The 20,042-nt window shown below is 52.9% G+C and overlaps 7 protein-coding genes across 7 annotated transcripts; 6 read left to right on the top strand and 1 right to left on the bottom strand.

Moving 5' to 3' along the window:
* Window positions 1–489: 489 nt before the first annotated feature.
* On the top strand, window positions 490–1,597 carry EsH8_I_000901 (uncharacterized protein; the record flags this gene model as incomplete). The annotated part of the gene is made up of 2 exons (XM_083268314.1): window positions 490–803; window positions 874–1,597. 2 exons carry the CDS (start codon window positions 490–492, stop codon window positions 1,595–1,597), a joined length of 1,038 nt encoding a protein of 345 aa, XP_083118752.1.
* Window positions 1,598–3,981: 2,384 nt separating this feature from the next.
* Window positions 3,982–4,815, top strand: EsH8_I_000902 (alpha/beta hydrolase; the record flags this gene model as incomplete). The annotated part of the gene is made up of 2 exons (XM_083268315.1): window positions 3,982–4,392; window positions 4,471–4,815. 2 exons carry the CDS (start codon window positions 3,982–3,984, stop codon window positions 4,813–4,815), a joined length of 756 nt encoding a protein of 251 aa, XP_083118753.1.
* Window positions 4,816–5,266: 451 nt separating this feature from the next.
* EsH8_I_000903 (rRNA-processing protein NSA2) lies at window positions 5,267–6,285 on the top strand (the record flags this gene model as incomplete). The annotated part of the gene is made up of 5 exons (XM_083268316.1): window positions 5,267–5,316; window positions 5,382–5,846; window positions 5,907–6,127; window positions 6,182–6,212; window positions 6,270–6,285. 5 exons carry the CDS (start codon window positions 5,267–5,269, stop codon window positions 6,283–6,285), a joined length of 783 nt encoding a protein of 260 aa, XP_083118754.1.
* Window positions 6,286–9,291: 3,006 nt separating this feature from the next.
* EsH8_I_000904 (tubulin binding cofactor A) lies at window positions 9,292–9,758 on the top strand (the record flags this gene model as incomplete). Its single annotated transcript, XM_083268317.1, has 2 exons — window positions 9,292–9,471; window positions 9,561–9,758. The coding sequence occupies 2 exons, from the start codon at window positions 9,292–9,294 to the stop codon at window positions 9,756–9,758; spliced, it is 378 nt and encodes a 125-aa protein (XP_083118755.1).
* A 162-nt stretch (window positions 9,759–9,920) lies between these two features.
* Window positions 9,921–10,976, bottom strand: EsH8_I_000905 (Tho complex subunit 7-domain-containing protein; the record flags this gene model as incomplete). Its single annotated transcript, XM_083268318.1, has 1 exon — window positions 9,921–10,976. The coding sequence occupies one exon, from the start codon at window positions 10,974–10,976 to the stop codon at window positions 9,921–9,923; it is 1,056 nt and encodes a 351-aa protein (XP_083118756.1).
* Window positions 10,977–11,565: 589 nt separating this feature from the next.
* EsH8_I_000906 (uncharacterized protein) lies at window positions 11,566–13,194 on the top strand (the record flags this gene model as incomplete). Its single annotated transcript, XM_083268319.1, has 6 exons — window positions 11,566–11,617; window positions 11,678–11,752; window positions 11,801–12,268; window positions 12,323–12,434; window positions 12,487–12,616; window positions 12,826–13,194. The coding sequence occupies 6 exons, from the start codon at window positions 11,566–11,568 to the stop codon at window positions 13,192–13,194; spliced, it is 1,206 nt and encodes a 401-aa protein (XP_083118757.1).
* A 1,019-nt stretch (window positions 13,195–14,213) lies between these two features.
* EsH8_I_000907 (tetratricopeptide repeat protein) lies at window positions 14,214–16,405 on the top strand (the record flags this gene model as incomplete). Its single annotated transcript, XM_083268320.1, has 6 exons — window positions 14,214–14,884; window positions 15,089–15,302; window positions 15,396–15,429; window positions 15,516–15,574; window positions 15,884–15,948; window positions 16,354–16,405. The coding sequence occupies 6 exons, from the start codon at window positions 14,214–14,216 to the stop codon at window positions 16,403–16,405; spliced, it is 1,095 nt and encodes a 364-aa protein (XP_083118758.1).
* Window positions 16,406–20,042: the final 3,637 nt, after the last annotated feature.

Raw genomic sequence — 20,042 nt, forward strand, 5'->3', positions numbered from 1 at the left:
CGGACGGTCCAGCGTGGGTGCTGCCCCGGTATGTGCCCACTTTTCGGTGCGGTGCAAGGCCGTCGGAGTTCACTGCCACTTCCTTTCCCCACAGGAATCTGCCAACATCACCTACCGCCGTTTCTAACAATAGACTGTTCCAACCGGACGGGATGCTAGCACGGCCACCACAGTGATGCCAATCCCCGTGGCTCTGGGAAAGGGTAGTTCCAGCCCAACAGGCAAGAAACTCACGATGCTCGGTGGAACATATAAGCGCCGCGGCCAGGACGTCCTGCGAGATGCAGCGAGTTCTGCAGTGTCACCTCGCCTCCGTCTCTCAATGTCTTAGGATCCCGCCGACTAATACAACCCGTCACCCACACCAACACTCATCTTTGCCGCCCTTCATTGAGTGTATTGCAGCTTGACATTTAAGAAAAAACTTGCAACTATTTTGTCACCGGAAGAAGAAGATTTACACGAGAACTCTCGTGTATCACCTTCATCATGGGTTCATCGCCTTGCACGCTCGCGACATGCGACGTATCCGAAAGCCCATACGGGTTCCGTCCTACCGTAACCGCCGCCGCCATCTTCACTGCCGTCTCCTCAATTTGCCTCGTCATTAATGGCGCCGTCGCCGCCCGATCGACACAACGGAATACAACGACGCCCTTTTCTGTCATCATCACGTTGGCCTGCCTACTCGAGATGCTTGGCTGGGTTGATCGCATGGCCGGCTGGAGCGATCCGTGGGCCGTGTACCCTTTCATGCAGAGCAAGGCATTGCTCACCATTGCTCCCGTGTTCATCACCTCAAGGTACGTCTCGTGCATCACGAGCCTCTTGGCTCGGATCTCAAACTCGCCGTGATACTAAGACGTCTTATAGTATCTACGTCTGTCTCGCCCCGATGGTCCGGACACTGGGAACAGAACACTCCTTCATCAAGCCCGAGCTTTACACCATCATCTTACTCCCATTGGACGGCCTCGCCCTTCTCCTCCAAATCGTCGGCCTTGCTATCGGCTTCCAAGACGTCCCCTACACCCTCACCTCGCAAACCCCTTACACTCCGAACCCCGTCGGCGCGAAAATCGTATTAGCCGGCCTAGCAATCCAGCTTGTGACTTTGGTCGCGGCGGGCCTGCTCCTGGCTTCAATACTCCTCCGCGCCGCCAGCTCGTACCGGCAGTACGGCTACACGACCTTCCACCGGGACTTTGGCTACGTGCCCCTGACGGGCCGGTTCAGAGTCTTTGCCGGGGCGGTGCCCTCCGCCATGATCGTTCTCTTCGGCAGGATGTGCTTCAGGATCGCCGAGTACGCCGAGGGTTTCCGCGGCCCCCTGGCGACGGGTGGCGAGGGTCTGTTTGTCGGGTTGGAAGGTTTTCTCGTCGGGTATGCGTTGTTGGCCATCGTGGGTTGCCACCCCGCGCTGTTCTTGAAGGATGGGAAGATGGTTTCGAGGATCGAGTCGGAGCCGTTTGTCGGCGTTGACAATGTTGGAAGCGTCGGTAACGGGGAGCACGAGAGGAATCTGGAGGAGGTCAGCAAGGTGTATAAAAGGCACCACGAGGAGGAGGAGAGGCTGTCGAGGTTTGAGCGTGTTTGAAAAGATGATACCCCTAACTAGCGAGTGCTTCGTTTTTTATTATTACTTTTTGACAAGATATCCATACATTTCAATCTTTAATATAGTTACAACTGCTGATTTTATTATCTTCTCCCCTTGAGCATGATGATATATAAGATTTTGATTATGGTGACTCCTTTGTTATGAGGTTCCCTGCCGGCTCTTTAACAACATCATTTGATGTTCCACAACCTCTTTTTCATATGTCTCACAGGGACGAACAGATTGTACCTCCCTACCCCCATCTTCCCTTCATTGGCGAGAGCTTACGGGGATATCAAGACTCTGCTTCCTCATCTCGTCTTCGATGTATCGTATCAAGCACGTCATTCCCCTTTGGCGCGCTATCTCAATGGTCTTTTCACCTTCATGGCTCTTCTATGTGAAGTCGGCACCGCTTTCAATCAACTTCTTTGCCAATTTGACCAAGAATTGTTCATCCCAATCGGGGAAACGAAACGCTTCATGCAAGGCTCGATGGAGTCCCACCTCTGCGTCCCTGTCCGGGCCAACGACTCTGATCGTGGATCCAAGTTCCAGACTGCGATAGAGGATCTTCTCAAGCCGCTCAAATCTTTTGCTGCCTTGGTCTTGGTAGCGCATCTGCAAGACGACTTTGGACAGATCTGGTGAGCATACGCTGCATCGTCTATAGGCAATCTAACGCTCAAGATGCCCTAGTACGCTATTATAAACTTGGATTGTTCGATTAACATCAAGAACCGAGTCCTTTTTGTGGTGAAGTTGTATAGTTACGGTTCGGCGCCGGTGATACTGTGATCAACTAGACATATAATACATTTTCAACGGAGTTATCCCTCTTATCTCTGATTCTCACGCGGATAGCCACCAGTTACTTAGAGGGGACCGGTGCATAGTAGACATGCATGACTTCTCTGTGATTGGGCGTCGATCAGTGTGCAAGGAGACACAGCGTCGGTGGAGCTGGAGGGGAAGGAATTCGTTCAACGCTTATGGACAATTGGTGGGATAATGGAATGACCATATCAAACATTGCACATATTACAATAATATGAATATAACACTGTCCAGGCCAAATATGGCCATCTTCCACCTAACACTTCGGGCGAGGTTACCCAATGAGGACAGAAAACTGATGGTGCGGAATCCTCACTATAGAGATACACTTGAAGACATCCGGAACATTTTCCTGTCTTAACCACAGGCTCGTTGAAGTTCTCAATGGCATGTGCAACACCTTGGTATGGGAGAATGCAGATTATTGGCTTGCCGATGCACTATCAGTAAGGGGCATCTTGGACTAACTAAAACAGAGCCGTCTGACTGCCAATATGCACTGCAACTCTTACGTCAGACTCCTTTCATGACTTGGCGGTGCCTTCATGAGCTTTCGAAAGATGTCAGTGCCCGTGGTTGGTTCTTGGGCATTCAACAAATGCTATGCAAGGGCGTGGAAGTTGCCCGAATGGTTCGAATAACAGTAACGCACCCTATACCAAGCCTGGCTGTATGATCGCACTTGAGAAGTAAGACCACGTTGTCAGTCGCATGATCTAAACTGCGTTTGACTTTGACTGAAGGGAGACGGGGGCTGCGAAGCTGAAAACCCCCCACCTATCTGATTTTAATCCGACGATCGTCGAGGGCGTGTGTGTGGCTCCTTCTGGGGACCATGAGATATATCTTTCATTGGACTCTTGTGTTTTTGAAGTCAAATCTTACAGTTTCTGTAACGAAATCTAAAGGAGGAAATAATCATGAGGGAGCGTTTTATCTAGATATCTAGTATCTAATGCCTTTGCCTCTGAGATGTGCGGTGAAGCTGCGACGTGAACAATTGAGGTATGACAAGCGCCACCACTACTATAGTGGCCGCCACGATCCCTAGATAAAAGCAAATTCCTGGAAACTACGGCTGAGGTAGAACAGACCACTTAATGGTGAAATTCAAACCTCCTGCAGCCGCCATGGTGGTTTCACCATGGCCGCATCACTGACTTTATCAAATCGCCGGTCAAGTCGTGAGACATTCTCAGATGCCACCTGCTGAGGAGCTTCAGCTCTGATGGTCCAGAACTTTGCCAACCCCAGTGCTTCTAGATCAAAAGTGTTTTTCAAAAGCTTAATGCGGAATGTTTCTTCGAGGGGCCTTCCCAATGCCACTTTATGCCCAAGTTTGGTCAAGCGCTTACAGTTGATGATGGCCAAGTTCCCATTTCTAGGACATCCCCACTTGGTGGCCATACTTGAAGAACTCGTATTTAAATACCAGGTTAGTCGTGCCTTATAGTTTCTCTACCCGGTCCCAGGTCATCTTTGCTTCCTTCGATAATCACTTCCATCCAGGATAGGACAACGGTTAGCACCAACCCAATCCCACAATGACGACTAAGCCTGTTATCGTCTTTGCTGGCGGAGCCTGGCACTTGCCAGAGCACTTCCAAGAGATCCGTGATGAACTACACATGAGAGGATACGAAACCCAGGGCGTGGCGTATCAGTCCGTCGGGGCCGAGCCTCCTACCAAGGGCATGTTCGATGATGCCGCTGCTGTTCGAACCGTGCTCGAAGAGCTTGCCGACCAAGGCAGAGAGATCGTTCTCGTTGTCCACTCCTATGGCGGCCTTGTAGGTGCTGAGGCCGTCAAGGGTTTGGGATATAAACAGAGAGCCAAGGAGAACAAGGTCGGCGGAGTCGCCTTGTTGTTGTACATGGCTGCCTTCGTTGCACCAAAGGGGCAATGCATCTTGAGCTTGACTGGTGATGTGTTTCCCTCTTGGACCAAAGTCGAGGTTAGTTGCTCACGCTTACCACGCTATGTCTGAGACCAATGCGGCATTATCGAGATACTGATGATATGTTACTGATAGGATGGCCGCATATTTGTATTGGACCCTGATGAGGCTTTCTATGAGGACGTATCTGCTGTGGCAAAGGAGAGGGCCATAGGCCTCTTGAAGCACCAGACAGTCGTATCTTTCGAGGAGCGCGTAACGTACGAACCTTGGCACGACATCGACTGCATGTATTTCGGCTGTGAGGACGACAAAGCGATTCCCTTCTTTGCGCAGGAGCAGATGCAAGCGCTGCTGGGACCCACAGCGATCAAGTTGAACAAGAAGACCTCTCACTCGCCATTCCTGTCCGCAGTGTCGGAGACAGCTGATGTGATCGAAACCGCTGCAAACACGGGACATGTAGCCATTGGAGCTTGAAAGCGCCGAGGGTCGGGGGAGGAGGACAATGGTTTTATATATTTATTTACTGAGAATCGACACTTGTGAATGCCCACAAAATTGTTGACAGTAAGAACCCCCCCGGTGAAATCAATTGAGACGTTTGTTGAACCTTGCCGGCTGTCTGCTGTGTACTCGAGACCGTGGTAATTTTCATGGACGAGACACTGTTTCGATGTACAACCGGAGTACCCTGGGGCGCACTAAGGACGTTGAACTGTGGCTGGTGAATGGAGCCAGAGCGGGCCTATGAGAGACGTAACGCACCGGCCCCTCTCGAGTAGCCGGGGTGAGCCCACCCACCCACCTTATCTTATCTGAAATATTATCTAAAGTAGGTGGCGTAGGAAAAAAAAGTACGTGAACACCACACTCGGCAATCGACAACATCCAACGACATCCCAGCGAACCAGCATAACGACTAGCCAAGATGCCTCAGAACGAGTATATGGAAAGATGGCGGAAGCTGCATGGTCGGCGGTATGTTTGCTTTGCTCAGTCCCCGCATCAAATTTTGACCTGACGCTGATTCTATCGACTCACAGGCTGGACACCGAGGAGAGGGCCAGGAAGCGCGCGGCCCGTGAAGGCCATAAGCGATCCGACGATGCGCAGAACCTGAGAGGTCTCAGGGCGAAGTTAATGCAGGAGAAGCGCCGTGTCGAGAAGATCCAGATGAAGAAGCAGATCAGGGCCCTCGAGGAGCGCAACGTCAAGACGAAGGACGACTCTCTGCCCTCCGACCCCGTCCCCGCCTACCTCTTGGACCGTAACGACCCGAACATGGCCAAGGCCCTGTCCTCGTCCATCAAGCAGAGGAGAACCGAGAAGGCGGCGCGTTTTGCGGTGCCGCTGCCCAAGGTCCGCGGTATCTCTGAGGAGGAGATGTTCAACGTCGTCAACACGGGAAAGAAGACACATAAGAAGTCCTGGAAGAGAATGATCACGAAGCCTACCTTCGTGGGTGAGGGCTTCACGAGACAGAACCCCAAGCACGAGCGATTCATCAGGTTAGTTTGACATCAACACCGTCGCGTGAGACCATAACTAATGGTTCCGATCTATTTTAGACCTATGGGACTTCGTCAGAAGACTGCCCACGTTAGCCACCCGACGCTGGGCCTCACCGTCAAGGTGCCGATTCTGGGTGTCAAGAAGAACCCCCAAGAGCCGCTGTATACCCGACTTGGAGTCTTGACGAAGGGCACGATCATCGAAGTCAATGTCAGCGAGTTGGGAATGACGACAGCCTCCGGAAAGGTTGTCTGGGGCAGATTTGCTCAGATCACAAGTTCGTAAAGAGGAGATCTCATTTCAGAGACAGTCTTGCTAACCCTGAACTTAGATAACCCCGAGAACGACGGTTGCGTCAACGCGTAAGATTTCCTTCCCCCGATTTAGAGATTATGCAAGGCAATCTAACATGTGTGCAGGCTTCTCCTCACTTAAAACGGCAGCGAGTAGCTTTCTTCGTGCAAATTACCATACGCCTGAAGGCTTTCTTGCACCACCAATTTTTTTATGTACTGGTAGGGTTGTTGTCAAGGTCAAAAATATGCGATGCTAGGTTCGGAAAACGAAAAGGGAGGAACATAGATTTCTTCAATCAACCCTTTCGGTTGTAATTGACATGAACTCAATAATTCAGTGCATCCGCATCAACCAAGTGTCCCACATGTGCAGCCTGTAAGATGTCCCACCCAGGGAGCAATGCGATCTTCGGGGGTTTGGGTCCATGAACACCGCCCTGGCTCTTCGCCAAATGACCTGTCGGCAAGGTTGTCATATCAGGAACCCTGCCGGCCGTGCCAAGTCAACGCCAGGACTTATAGCCTAGGCTTTTTAAGTGAATCTTTACGGATGGCCTGTGCCTGTAGCCACATCTCACTACGCATCTAGCCGCTTCATCCCCAACCTTTATGGCACTATGAACCCTAACGACACACAAGCTTGCTAAACCATAGACGTGAACAGCAACTCACCAGCCCCATCAAGGTGCTAAAAGACAAGTTTTACACCAACGCCATATCTATTCCTATAAGCAGCCTGATCATCCACAGGGGACCTCTCCCACCACTTCCATCTTCCTTCCAACCATTCCCCGTCGCATCATGACCCAATCTCAACAGTACAGCAACCAACGGGGTTAGTGAAGGACCGCCAGTTCTATCACATCTGCAGCCTCTTGACCAACATGCGGCACACAGCCTGTTGCGTAAGTAGGTGAAGAAGATGGATACAGGAGAACAACCCGACAGCACCAGGGCCCATCGCCACCACAGCTATTCCTCCAGATGTCAATGTCACAAGAGATCTCTTCTTCATCCTACTGGAAACGCCAATAAAGACAATAAAAAGAGGGATAGGTCCGACTTGGAGGGAGTGCAATACCAGGTCAAACAGCAAACCAAAGATTGTAGCCGCCTTACCTTCAAAGCCTGAAGGGGTTAGTGAAGAATCGCCAGGTCCGTTATGCCCAATGCTCTCTCGACCAGCTTGCAGCACGCGGTCAGCTGCTGCGATAGCAGGTGAAGAAGATGGATGAAGAAGAAAAGAAGAGGAGGAAAAGGAGATGCCGGGGGGATGGGCAGACATTTATGTCCTTCCTGGGTAGCCCCCAATCAGCCAGAACATGGAGAGCGAGGCAAAGGCAAGAAGCAGAGCGATGTTTCCACGATGAACCGAACAAGGCAGCACTGACGTCCTGTTAGGAAGCCGCAACCAACTACGGGAGACGGTGGCAGGGTCAAAGGCATGGCGGAGCAAGAATGGCGCACATCGTCAGTTCCCCGACGGCAGGATGGATAACGGACAGAGCAGTGACCAGTTATACGGCTCGCAGAAGGTGATCTGGAATCTGCCTATTCGTAATGGTGTAGGCAGGAAGCGGGCAAGAAACCAACGCTTAGTCCGTCAGGCGTAAGGCCCCCCTTCCCAACATATCCTATATTGATCATGTCTCTAACAAGATATCCAAAGTGGCTGGCATCACGCCCGTCAAACGGCAATACCAATGCTGTAGGATGATGGATTGAGCAACGTCTCAGAGGTGGGAAGGCGTAGGGAGGGGGTAATTAAGCATGATTGATGGCACCAGTGATAGGGAGCAGACACAGAGACACAGGCAAGGCGTAGGTTTCTTTAAGCCATCTCGGCTCTCTACGGGCTCAGAAGGGCATGGGAGAATGAGAGACACCGTATGCTGCTGCTAAGGGGAAAGCAAGCATCTGTTTTCAGCTAGGCCGGTCTAGCAGTCAGGTAACAGCGGTATGTTTATTCTCTCGAAATTTTATTAGCTCCATCCCAACAAAATGATAAAAAGACATACAACACCAGGTATGGTCGTATGTGGTGGAAAAGAGTGTTGGAATTTGCCATGTGCTTATTGAGATCGTGGGTCGGCGGAATGCAGTTGCTTCAACCCCCCCCCCCCTTCTTTTTCTCGACTGAACACACTTCATATACGAACTGTCCGATTCTAATTGGATTAGAAACTGAACTCCCTAGAACTGTTTTCTTACCCAGATAGTCGTATCTTCGTAATTGACCTACAACTCAACAAACTTCTCCCCCGTCTTCTTTCTTGACACTTAGCTCCGATTCGGACAACCTCACGCAGTGCAAGTTAGTGTCATCGATAGGGATTTTTGGGAGCAATGTTTTCTCGTGGCCTGGTTCGTTGTGCTTGAAAAATGGTGTTGGGTCCTCGAATCCTATGCCGTTGGGGTCCACTGCACCCGTGGAACCGAAGTTGTCTTATTTCATTCCGCCAGCTTTGTCATCCGTGCTGCCAATTAGTTCGTCTACGAAAAGGTTCAAGAAGAACCGTTGTTGTCGTATGTGTTTGATGCTCAAGATCTGCGCTTAATGTGGGTGTGGAGAAAAATGTCTTGGGCAGACGAGCTCTCAAGACGTCGACCCCGTGAGGCATGTTTGTTGTTTTTTTCTGTAGTTGTCGGCTATGCTGCGTTATTCAACGCCTATGGGTATCTTCTTTTGGCCTCATTTCTAGGATTGCCATGGTTGTGTCGAAGGTTATTGTTATCGGCATATTGCGATAGTTGTGCTGTGATTCAGTAATTATGCAAACATGTCAAATTCAAGATGTTGAATTTCAATATGAGTGGATGTAGTTCTGAGCTGAGGTAAGATTGCTGGGGTGCACCCCGCCACGAAACCCCCACCAAATAATCGAACTTTCAAGGCACCAGTCTGCGCACCTGACGTAGCCAGCCAAGCAGCTTGAACAGCCGGGATCCCATGTAAACAAAAGCAGGAAACAAACAGGCAAGCGAACCGCAAGGCAGAACTCTGAAATACTTCACGGGCTACTCTCAATCGATACCCGAACGATCCATCTAACCTTCTTTCACTTCAGACGACACCACCACCGTCACCACTTGAATCCCCGCCATCAGAATTAACCCCACCGCAGCCTAGAAAACCCAGGACACCATGGCGCCCCCTTCCCAGCTCACCGTCGCAACCCTTTCTGTCACCCGACTTCTGAAAGAGGAGATCTCCTATGAAAAGGAGCTCATCCAGCAGAGGGGAAAGGTTGCCACGCTCGAGGCCGAGATCAAAGAGGGCAAGCCCGATGAGGACGGAAACCGGGAGTACATGCTCAGACAGCTGGTGAGTTATACACGACCCCGCTAGCTCGGGTATCAATCGTGACGGCTTGGTCCTCTGATTGATGAAGCATCCGACTGACTGTCTGCCAGAAACTCGCAGTGGAGGAGACACAGAAGGTCTTCCCCGCCCTGAGGACTCGCGTCGAGGACGCGACTGCCAAGCTGGAGGAGCAGATTGCCCTCGCCGAGAGCAGCGGTGCGTCACCCGACGAGGTGGCCACGGCGAAGCTCGCGCTCGAAAAGGGAAAGGAGGAGAAGGTCTATGTGACGGACACCGGCTCGTCCTGAAGGACTCGTGTTTCTGTTCTTGTGTGTCAGCAGAATGGGTTAGGGATTGCTTTGTGTTCAACGGAAGGCAAGCGTCATGATCAAGTTGACGGTCTGCTTTAATGGGTATCTCAATTGAGGAATCGTTCCTATGAGCTTTGAAACAGTGTACTATGCTCGATTCTAATTATCAACCTCCATCCTCTCTGGCCCGTCGACCGTGATATGAGGCGTATCTCCTCCAAAAGTACGCTGAGAGTCTTGGTGATCATCCATCTCAACATCCTCCCCTTCCTCAATCTCGTCGTCGTCGTGTTGGGGATGAGGCGTGCCACTCTGGCTCGGCACAGCACTGCCAGACCGCGAGAAGCTTCCCAAGCCACCAGGACGTGGCTTCAGACCCTCTGGCTGATCCTCTGATTGGCCATCCTGAGCTGATGTTGCTCTTGGTACGGCGCCGCTCTCTGGGTGCGGCGTGACATTGCCACTAGAAACATGCCGAGGCGTCTGTCCACCCCTCGAAGCTTCACCATCCTCTTCTCCGTCCTCATTCATGCCCTCGCGTCTCTCCACTTCCTCCTTTTCGTCGCGGATCTGCCTCCGCAACAGCATGCCTTCATCCATAATCTTGCTGAACTGATCGCGACGCTCCCGCCATGTAACGGCATATGTCTCGCTTTCCCGCTCCAGATCACGAATCTCCTCCTCCAGCTTCTTCAAATTCGACACCTGCTCTCCACGCGGTCGCAGACCTTTAGCCATGAGCGCGTTGGCAAGCTTGTCATATTCCTTGCGCTGGGTCAGGGTGGCCTTGGCACCCTCTAGCTGCTCGCGCAGCCGCGCGTTGTTATCCCGGACGCTTTGGCATTCCTCGAGAATGCGCTGCTGATCAGCCTTATAGCGCTCGCGCTCACGTACGTTGGCGTCGAGGAGAAATTGCAGGCGGGCGATGCTGCTGTCGAAGGCAGCAAAATCAAGGGTAAGATCGTCCTTGATCTGGTCGATCTCTCGCAACGTCTTGGCGGCAGCTTCTTCTTTCGTTTCGGCGTCGGCCTCTTTCTCGCCATTTGCACTATCGGGTGGCGGCGTAGGTTGCTGCTTCGACTGAGCGTTTGCAATCGATGATATGGACGCGAGCCTCTTGGTAATTCGCTTGAAGGGTTTCTCCTCGATGTTGACCAAGCGCGATTTATGCAGCTCCTGCTCCTCCCGATCGTCTAAAAGATCCCAAGAAGCCATATTCTTTGTGATGGTGTTTGAAGAGACACCTCAAAAGTCGCAAAGATCGTCAGGGGGGGGGGGGGGGGGGGGGGGGGGGGGAAGGTGGCAGAAGGGCGCGGAAGTGTCGACAAAAGGCGTTTGCTGTTCAAGGTCAAACCGCTGGCAGATGGTCGAATCGGAAGAGTTTTGGTGATCGATAAGATGGTATGCAAGAGCTGCTCCAATATGAAATTGGCAAGCCTGGGTCCAATGGGCAATTCTTTCGACGAACAATGTCGGCGCGAAAATAGCTTCAGACGGATTTCACCAAAGTCAAGGAGGGAAGTGCGGACGAAGAGAAGCTCATACTTTCTCTCTCAGCCTTGCAGCAGCTACCATTCTCAGTTGGGATTGGTTGGCGGGTCCTCAGCGTTACAAAGTGGGTCTTTATCTGTTTGTCTCCACTAGCCCCCCGATCGAGGGCAAAGCCAAAGCGTTTGCTCGCACTGCAGTGATCTCATCTTCTACCCCCCGACAACATAATCATCGCAGTCGCAACAGCATCAACATCGTCGCAAAACCCAGCGCTCACCCCGGAGATACTGCGCGGCTTCTCTAAATACCAGAAATGCCTTCTCAGGAGGAACAGGAGTTGTTGGCAAGGATCGGCCAACTTGCTGGTATGTCCCACAGCAAACAAATGTCGAAAAGCGCACCCATTCTAACCTGGTGGCAAACAGGCAAGATCAATCTTCACAAGGCCCAACAAGCTGGCGTCCAGTCCGTACCAAGCACACAAGCTTCCTACACTCGGAGTATGTCATGATCCCTCTCGGGAAGGTTCTGGCGCTTACACGATATAGATACTACACACCGGCAAGGCGGTTTCCCCTACAAGCATCGTGTCCAGCCGTACCCCTCCAACCGTGGAAGCCCCTCGGGGTTTCGCCATCGATCCTTGGTGGTGAACGGTGGAACGCAAACACCGCCCTCTGACTCGCCTACTCCCGAGGCTTCTGGCCCGACCAGTTCCTCGGGTTCTTGGATCTCCAAGAATACTCGCGGTCAGAGGTCGTTGATCAATTCGGCCGTTTACGAGAAGAATAACGAGGCGCATGTCAAGGCCATCGAGGCTTCCAGAAAACAAAATATTCGTCATCAAGATGCGCGCGAGCAATCGCAACTCGCCAACCACTTCCATCGTTATGGCGGGCACGCAAGCGCGCCAGCCACGTCTACTAATGTCACAGCTACAGGCACACACGAGGTTGAGATTCAAGGAATCCGGTTCCGCGTCGCTCACAATGGTAGCAAGCTTATCAAGGTGTCGGGTGCGTCGTCACGATTTTCCGCCACCACGAAGGAACACACTCACAACCGCTTAGGAGATCTTCATCCCGTCAATGCCACCCCAAAAGTCGCTTTCGTCGGAGGCGTCAAATTCCACCGAAGCAAGACGGGCAATTTGTACCGTGCTGGTGTACTTCAAGCTCAACGGTATGTCCGCCTTCCCGTGAATGTACAAACGCTGACTTCAATCACTTCCTAGCCAAAATGGCGTCAAGAAGGTCGACATGCCTTGCAGCATGTTCTCGCTGACTGGTATTTTATTCACATTCTCATCCGACTACCCATCCGTTATCCGCTCAGACAAGCTTGACGAATCATTGCTCAAGTGGGTATGTTAGTACTGGACACCACTAACCACAGCCATTGTTATCTAGGTTCATGCGCGAAAGGGCCAGTTTGTCGATATATACACGACGCTTCGAGAGTTGCCGTCTGCCGAGAGTTGCTACACAAGGGGAACTGCGCTAATGGGGAGTCATGTGATCTTTCCCATGACTTGACGCCCCAACGCACCCCAACATGTGTTCACTTCATCAAGGGCAACTGTGCCAATCCCAACTGCCCCTATGCTCACTCTAGTGTATCTCCAGGTGCCTTGGTTTGCCGTTCGTTCGGACTGTACGGCTACTGCGACAAGGGAGACCAGTGCGATGAGCGACACGTCTTCGAATGCCCCGATTTCAGCAACACGGGCAAGTGTAAAAGCAAGGGCTGTAAGCTGCTTCATCGCGAGAGGGCAAGCGTCCTTCGGAAGCGCACGAATGGCGACGAGATGGAAGATCTGTCGAGCGATGACGAATCTGCCGACAGCGACGATGTGGACTCTGACGAGGTTGAAGAGTTTATCACCGACGGCGTCGGTGATGATACTGACTTCAAGGTCCAGAAGGACTTCATCTCTTTCTGATCGTGATCTCGTGCTACTTGTTGAGAAGGCCGCTACGGCCACTCTTCTTTACTGACATGTTTGCTATCCACTCCGTGAGGGAGTCTATACTTGGGAGACTTTGAGTCTCCTCGTGGCGGGCGTATTTCAGGTTACGGAAGCAATCGGGAAAAGAACAACAAACGATGCCCACGATGGAACGACTAGAACATTGATACCACACACGAAGAAGTAGTAGAAGAAGAAGAAGAAGAAGAAGCAACATCCATAGAAAAGGATAGAGAGAAAAGAATTGTGGAACATAATACAATAGTACTTTGGACTGGAACAAAGATGCCCGCCGATCGCTCCTTTAATCATGTGTGGAAAATGAAAAAGCATCCAGTCGGAAATACATGGTTGCAGTGCCAAAGTCTACACAAGCCCAAGTTAACAATCAATGCCTTGACAAGCATCATTTCCGGCTGCGGGCCGTCCCCAACTGCTCTCGGTTGTCTCAATTAAATCAATTAAAATTTACATTAAAATTTACCCCGCCATGCCTCGATCCCTGCGGGCTCCTGAAGACAAAGCCCCATTCGATGACATTTCCTGCGCTGACACACAAGGTCCTCCAAGACCCCTCTTGCAGCCCCCGTTCAATCAGGCCAGCGCCACACGCTGCGTTCAGTGATGCCTGAGCCTATGTTTGTCGAGCTAAACGCTGACTAGGCGCTAACGGAGACCCATCATTTGGTGGCCATCGTGGTTGCTTTGAGAGTGCCTCGGGGGATTCGCGTCCTTGAAGTGCACCGCCATCAGCTCAGCCCCTAGATTGACCGTACACACTCGTTCTTCCCGAAGCTGAGAATAGCACCAAATGTGACGGCATTGCACCAACATAAGCAGCTGCTTCCTCATGGATGCTTGATCATTCTTTCCGATATATCTCTTATTTCTGTTTTACACATTTGCGCGCGCGCGCCCTCCCCCCCCCATCTTTCATTCCTTCTCTTTCACTCCCGCGGTCATCCGAAGCGCACTAATCAACAGACGTCATCATGGGCTTACGCGATATCCTCAAAAAAAAGGACCACCTCGACAACGGCGAGACCAGCAGCCAAGATGCAGTGGACAGGCTAGCAGCCCCCGAATTCAAGTTCATCCGATCAGACACACACTCCCAAGAGATCATCCACCCTCCGAGCCATCCCGTATTCGAGAACCCGGACCAGCTTCTGAACCCCAAGGAGGACCAGAAGCCCCGGCGCAGTCTCGATGTCTTCTTCGGCAGCCGTTCGCGCAGCGTGTCTGCATCGTCGCAAACGAGCTCGATGTCCAGCCGGAAAGACGGAAGGCGTCTATCGGAACGACTGCATCTCAGCCGCTCGCCAGTCTCGTCCGACAACGTACCGCAAAACCTGCCCGACATCATAACCACCTCCGAGGCTGAGCAGGACGAGTTGCAGTGGGAGAAGCGCGCGACGATCCTGGCGTCAGCAAACAAGAGCAGGCCGGAAACGCCGTGCGATAATGGGCCAGGGGATACGGCAAGGGGTCGATCGCCGAGCACAGCCGTGTCGTCGCCGGCCATAGACGAGGATATCCAAGAGGCCATCCGGCTGCACGAGGCGGAGGACTATGAGAAGTCGACTGCCATATTCGCGCGTCTGGCCGATCCGAAAGGGGCGAATAACACCCTCAGCCAGTTCCTATATGGCCTTGCTCTGAGGTAAGTGCATTGCCTAGACCGGTCTCGACCCTAAGCGGCAACGTCGACCTTGCATCCCCGTGCCTATGAGAAGGTCTCATGCGCCGACCTGACAGTTTGCCGGGCAATCATATTGCATTGGGGATCTTGGGGAGCTCTGATGGGTGCCGCGATGTTTGGGTGCCTGGGCCAATAACGAAAATACTGATCAGGGGCTGTTGACAGGCACGGTTGGGGATGCGAGCCCGATCCAGAAGGGGCTATCAAATACCTCTCAGCGGCGGCATCGAACGCGGCAGCGGTCGAGCAAATGGCGTTGAAGGCTGGGCTCAAGAAGGGTGGTGCTGCCAAGGGCGAGCTCGTTCTGGCCATCTTTGAGCTGGCGAATTCATTCCGACATGGTTGGGGCACGACGAAAGACCCAATCGCGGCCAAACAGGTAGGTTGTTCCATCCCAAGGGCTTCAAGAGGATGAAGACGCCCCCGAAGTCGTAGTTTCGCCCGAGTGACTAAAACTAACGTCCAATGGCAGTACTATGAGACTGCGGCGAACCTTGGAGATACTGGTGAGTGTGCCCTCATGATGCGATTTCCGGCAATTGAGGCCCAATGCATGCGTTTTTGGTACGCTAATCAGCCTCGCTTGTCTCAGACGCCATGAATGAAGTTGCCTGGTGCTATTTAGAGGGTTTCGGGTGCAAGAAGGACAAGGTACGTTGGATCACATATCACTTCTTGCCGTCAGTGTTGCGTATCGCGGGTTTTGCCAAACTATAGCCAAACTCGGCCCCTGAGGAAACCCAGTATCAGCCTCAACAGCCCCGTATAATATGTGGCTTGCATCGGCAACCGCATATGTCATGGGATGGCACAGATTCAGGTTGAAGTTTGGTTTGGGCTGTCAGCAAAGTTGCTTGGTTGGGTTGGGCATCAACATAACAACCGTGAAAGGCGGCCGCAATAAAGACCCGCGCAAGACGCATGTTCAATTCCGTCACATGAGGCTGACAGCATGTCCAGTTCGCAGCAGCCCGTTACTACCGGTTGGCTGAGACGAATGGCAACAAAACACTAGGTAACTCCTGGTAAGTCGAGCCTGTCCTTTCCACACTGGCTTGTTCGGTTTCCCCAGAGTCGGCATGCATCATCTAGGGAGCTGCAGCCCCTGTTGCGGATGACTTGCACGCTGCGGCATTGATAGGCTCCTGAGTCTTGCTGCCCCCAAATGCGGCAGCTCGCCCTGCTTTCGTCCTCTTGGATGTCAGCCAGCTTCCATAGCTGCACACAATTACCTGTTGCTGCACGCTTGCTGCGCCGCGCCGCGCCCGCCAGGATACATCAAGCCCCGATGCATGCTGGCTTCCGGGATCTGCGTCGCGATCTCTGCCTATTTCCCCTTACCTGTCGTTCCTGGCGCCGTTGTTCATAACCTAACACCATTATGACCCAATACATTCATGACACCGAGACTGACGACCGCAACCCAACAGGATCTGGAAGGATAAGTACAGCCCGGATGCCGGCAAAGGGAAGAAGAAGTAGGAAATCGGGGAGTTAGAGAGGGGATTTGCGTATGTGACACGGCCGAACGATCGGTGGCACGGCGTCACATACTCGAAACGGGTGTACGGACGGCAGCCCCGTGCAGCCCGCCCGCGGTTCCTCTTCCTGCCGTGGTGCCACCGACGCGCAAGATGGTCACACGGCGCTGGTGGGGTGTCCTCTGGTCCTGCTCGCACTAAAGCGCTGCGGTAAGGGAGGGCACACAAGAGGCAAGTCGTTCTCGCCCTCTTAGAATACGTTTCCCCTCTCCCGGGCACCCTCGAGTAATGGAGTAGAGAGGCGCTGAGATCGCCTCGGGTGGCGCAAGCGTACAGCGGCGAATAGATACCCATACGGGAGTGGGTTCGTCGGCCTATGATGTGCGCCGTTGGACGACGGCCTGCAGGCCTCGTGAGTGCGGGGAGCTAGAGCTGTGCAGGAAAATGGAGGGCAGCAGCTGTCACGAATCGGTTCTGAGCGTTGCCCGGCCGCGCTGAGCTGACTTGCAGACTGAGCCACGGCCACTTTCTAGTACAAGCAGCGTGGAACTCACTGCTTACCCCATGCAGGGGAGTTGTCTTTTTTCTTCCTGTTCTAAATACCCAGAGTATCATTATACCTGATTTGGCAGTATGGAAATGCGAACCAAGATCTACTTATTGTTACCAACCCAGCGAGGGCGTTCGGCAGAGGTAGAATGGCGAATACCAAGCCAGACAACAGCCTGCGTCACTCGTCCGTTCCGCGGCAGCTCCTCCCGATGGCGCTCAAGGGATATCCGCCCTCCTCCATAGTCTCACTGATCGTGTCATCCCCGAAAGTGCGAGAGAGGGTTGGGAACACTGAGAGTCTGACACCTCCTGAAAGCAATGTGCGGCACTTTGTGTAAACACACGCTACTCCTACGAACCTGCGTCGCGTTGTGCGGTCGAGAGCCTCGCCATCCCCCACTTCTTCTCTTTCCTGCAAGCTCCCGCAAACTCAGGGGCTACCAAGAGACTTTTTTTTACGACGGACGGGCTTCTGTGCGAAGGGATCGCGAACAACCTACCTTTTAACGGGTTGCAGATTGGGGATGCACCGAAGGTTCCTCGGGAAGACACAGGGTTGATGAGACATACATGGTCTCTGCGTCACCTTGACTTCATGGCTACAGAGCCCACCTGGCAACAACGTGAAAGTCATGCATGTTGTTTTTAGTCCCAAGGTACAGATGAGACGGGTTTGCCTCACCTCTGACGAAATTTGTCGACCGTACCGTCCGCTCAGCCTTCCGTTTCCCATTTCCCGATACGGAACCTTGTGACTTTTGTTCTTCTTTCGATGCGTTCCGAAACGGTAACATCATCGAGCTAAGGTGCCGAATACGCTGCGTGCTCGTCATAGTCCCCTCAGCTCCCCGCCGTCCTCCAAGATGGGCTGCAATAAATCTCTGCGAGTTCACCCGGGCAGTCTGAACTGCAGTAGAACGTGCTCTAGCTTGGGGAGAGATGGGCCCTGCGTTCCTTCGTCTCGGGAAACAGCTTTCTCACGGACTCGCGAAGCCGCGAGCTCGTGCGCGCGCGCGCGTGCATAGCAAGCTTGGATCTCCGCATCATGGATCACTCGCGAGGGCGGCAGCAGCAGTTCGTCTCTTCAGCAAAGAGTTGAACCACGCCCCGATTACAAGACTTTTGAGAGAGCTAGAGTGCCGATGACGGCTGAGAGGCCGTGTCGGCCCAATGGACGAGTGCAACGTCACCGGCCTAAGGCCCTCGCTCTGCCTTAGGACTCACCTTGGCCTCACCTTAGACTGCACGGATTTCCCCCCGGAACAGATGAACCCGTCCGAACTTGCATCGCCTCTACTCACCTGGCCACCTTGCGGCCGGCGCGGTTGGCAAAAGATAAACGAGGGGAGACGGAGAGAGAAAGAGGCGGGGAGGTGAAAGGTTTCGCCACCAGACGGTTCCTCCGCCGACGGGCCTAAGTGCGTTTGGCTAACCAGGGATCGATCGCATTGTGGAAGTTGGGAAAGGCCGAGACGAGCGAGCATTCAATCGCGATCTTCGCCGTAAAACCAAAGGTTTTGATCTAGGCTTAGTAACAATTCGTTACTAAGAGGGAGGAGTGTGAGAGGGGAGAAAAGTCCTGCAGCGGATTTTAAAAATTTGTCGTAAACTACCTAAAGGCGAGCTAACATGGCTTTTCCTTATGGTACCTAACTAATGACACATGTATATGCAAAAACCTTGATACTACGACATGCAGACAAGACGACGGACGACCAGATGACGGCAACAGAGGAATCACGAACGGGGAAACAGATACAACGTCACCACGCAACGCCCAAACAAAGCAAAATGACTCCTCCTAAAAAAAAACCTCGAACCACGCTCTCTCGCTCCCGTGAGCGTGAACCCAGGCATGCGGCCTGTCAAATGTCTAAGACACACAGGAAGCAGCACGGGGATTTTTGTTGACGACGCAGCTGTCCCCCCAATGGACCACGCGAGAACTCCCCACCCCCTTGTCCGCTCGTCTGCCTGCCGTCTTACACCCCTTCCTCTCCTCGTCTTGATCTTATCAGTCAAAAAGGCACCTCAGTCAGTGCCTGTTCCCCCTCCTAGCTTGCCAAGTTCCGTCGTTTCTAGAGGGGGGACATGTACAAAACATGGGATATCTAGGGCGAGTTGACTGACCACCACGCCACGCACACACTCACTCACACACACACACGCACACACTGTCTCTCTCTCTCACCTTGCTTGACCTTGCCTCACCTTCCCCATCCAGGGTTTGCGATCCTGCGATAGCTGCGCAGCCCGGCCAGATCCAGCTGTGTGTGTGAGTGAATGGGACTTATTTTAGCAGAAAAGGGCAACGCTTAGCGCAAGATCCCACTCCGGCACACCATCATCGCCAATCCTCCTCTGTGCCTCCGGTCTTGTTGCTGCACCCACCTTAGCGTTGGGTGTGCCAAGTGTGGCTCAACTCTCCCTTCACCCTTCACACATTGTTCCGCGCGAGGACACACTAAGGGCGACCGATGGCGCAAGAAAAGAGAACCGCCACCCAAAGGAAAGAAGGAAACAATGCCATTCATTCGGGCTCCATTGTTCTTCCCCCCCCCCCCCCCAAAAAAAAAGACAACCGCCAGATATGTCCGCGCGTCTTGGCCCTTTTTTATTTATTTATTTTACTCACCACGACTTACACCACCCCCCACCCCTCTTCACCAAGCCCAGGGCCATATTCCGCGTTCCCTCTTACCTGCATGCTCCCCCAATAGAGGGAGATGGGCTCAGCCTAACTCGCACCATCGCACGCGCCGTCGAACGCAATGGACATTATCGACCAATCACCCCGGCGTAAAATAGCACACCAGGCAACTACTCATCGACCAGGCCCCAGGACGCTAATGCCCGCGCTCCTCCCCTTCGCTCCCTCAGCTGGTCTCCTTCTTCTTCCTCCTCCTCCTCCTCCCCCCCTCGCCGAGATGCTCCCATGCATCTGCCTATTCCCGGTACGATGGGGGAGGTGATGTTCTGAAATCGGGCTAGGACGTGGGAAGCGCGGCGTGAATGACCATTTCTCTCGCACCCCACTGGTCAAAAACCCGCTAGAATATCCTACTTTCTGGCTGAACCTTGAATCC

The sequence above is a fragment of the Colletotrichum jinshuiense genome, chromosome 1 (genome assembly GCF_051148585.1).
Source record: "Colletotrichum jinshuiense chromosome 1, complete sequence".
Classification (NCBI taxonomy): Eukaryota; Fungi; Ascomycota; class Sordariomycetes; order Glomerellales; family Glomerellaceae; genus Colletotrichum; species Colletotrichum jinshuiense.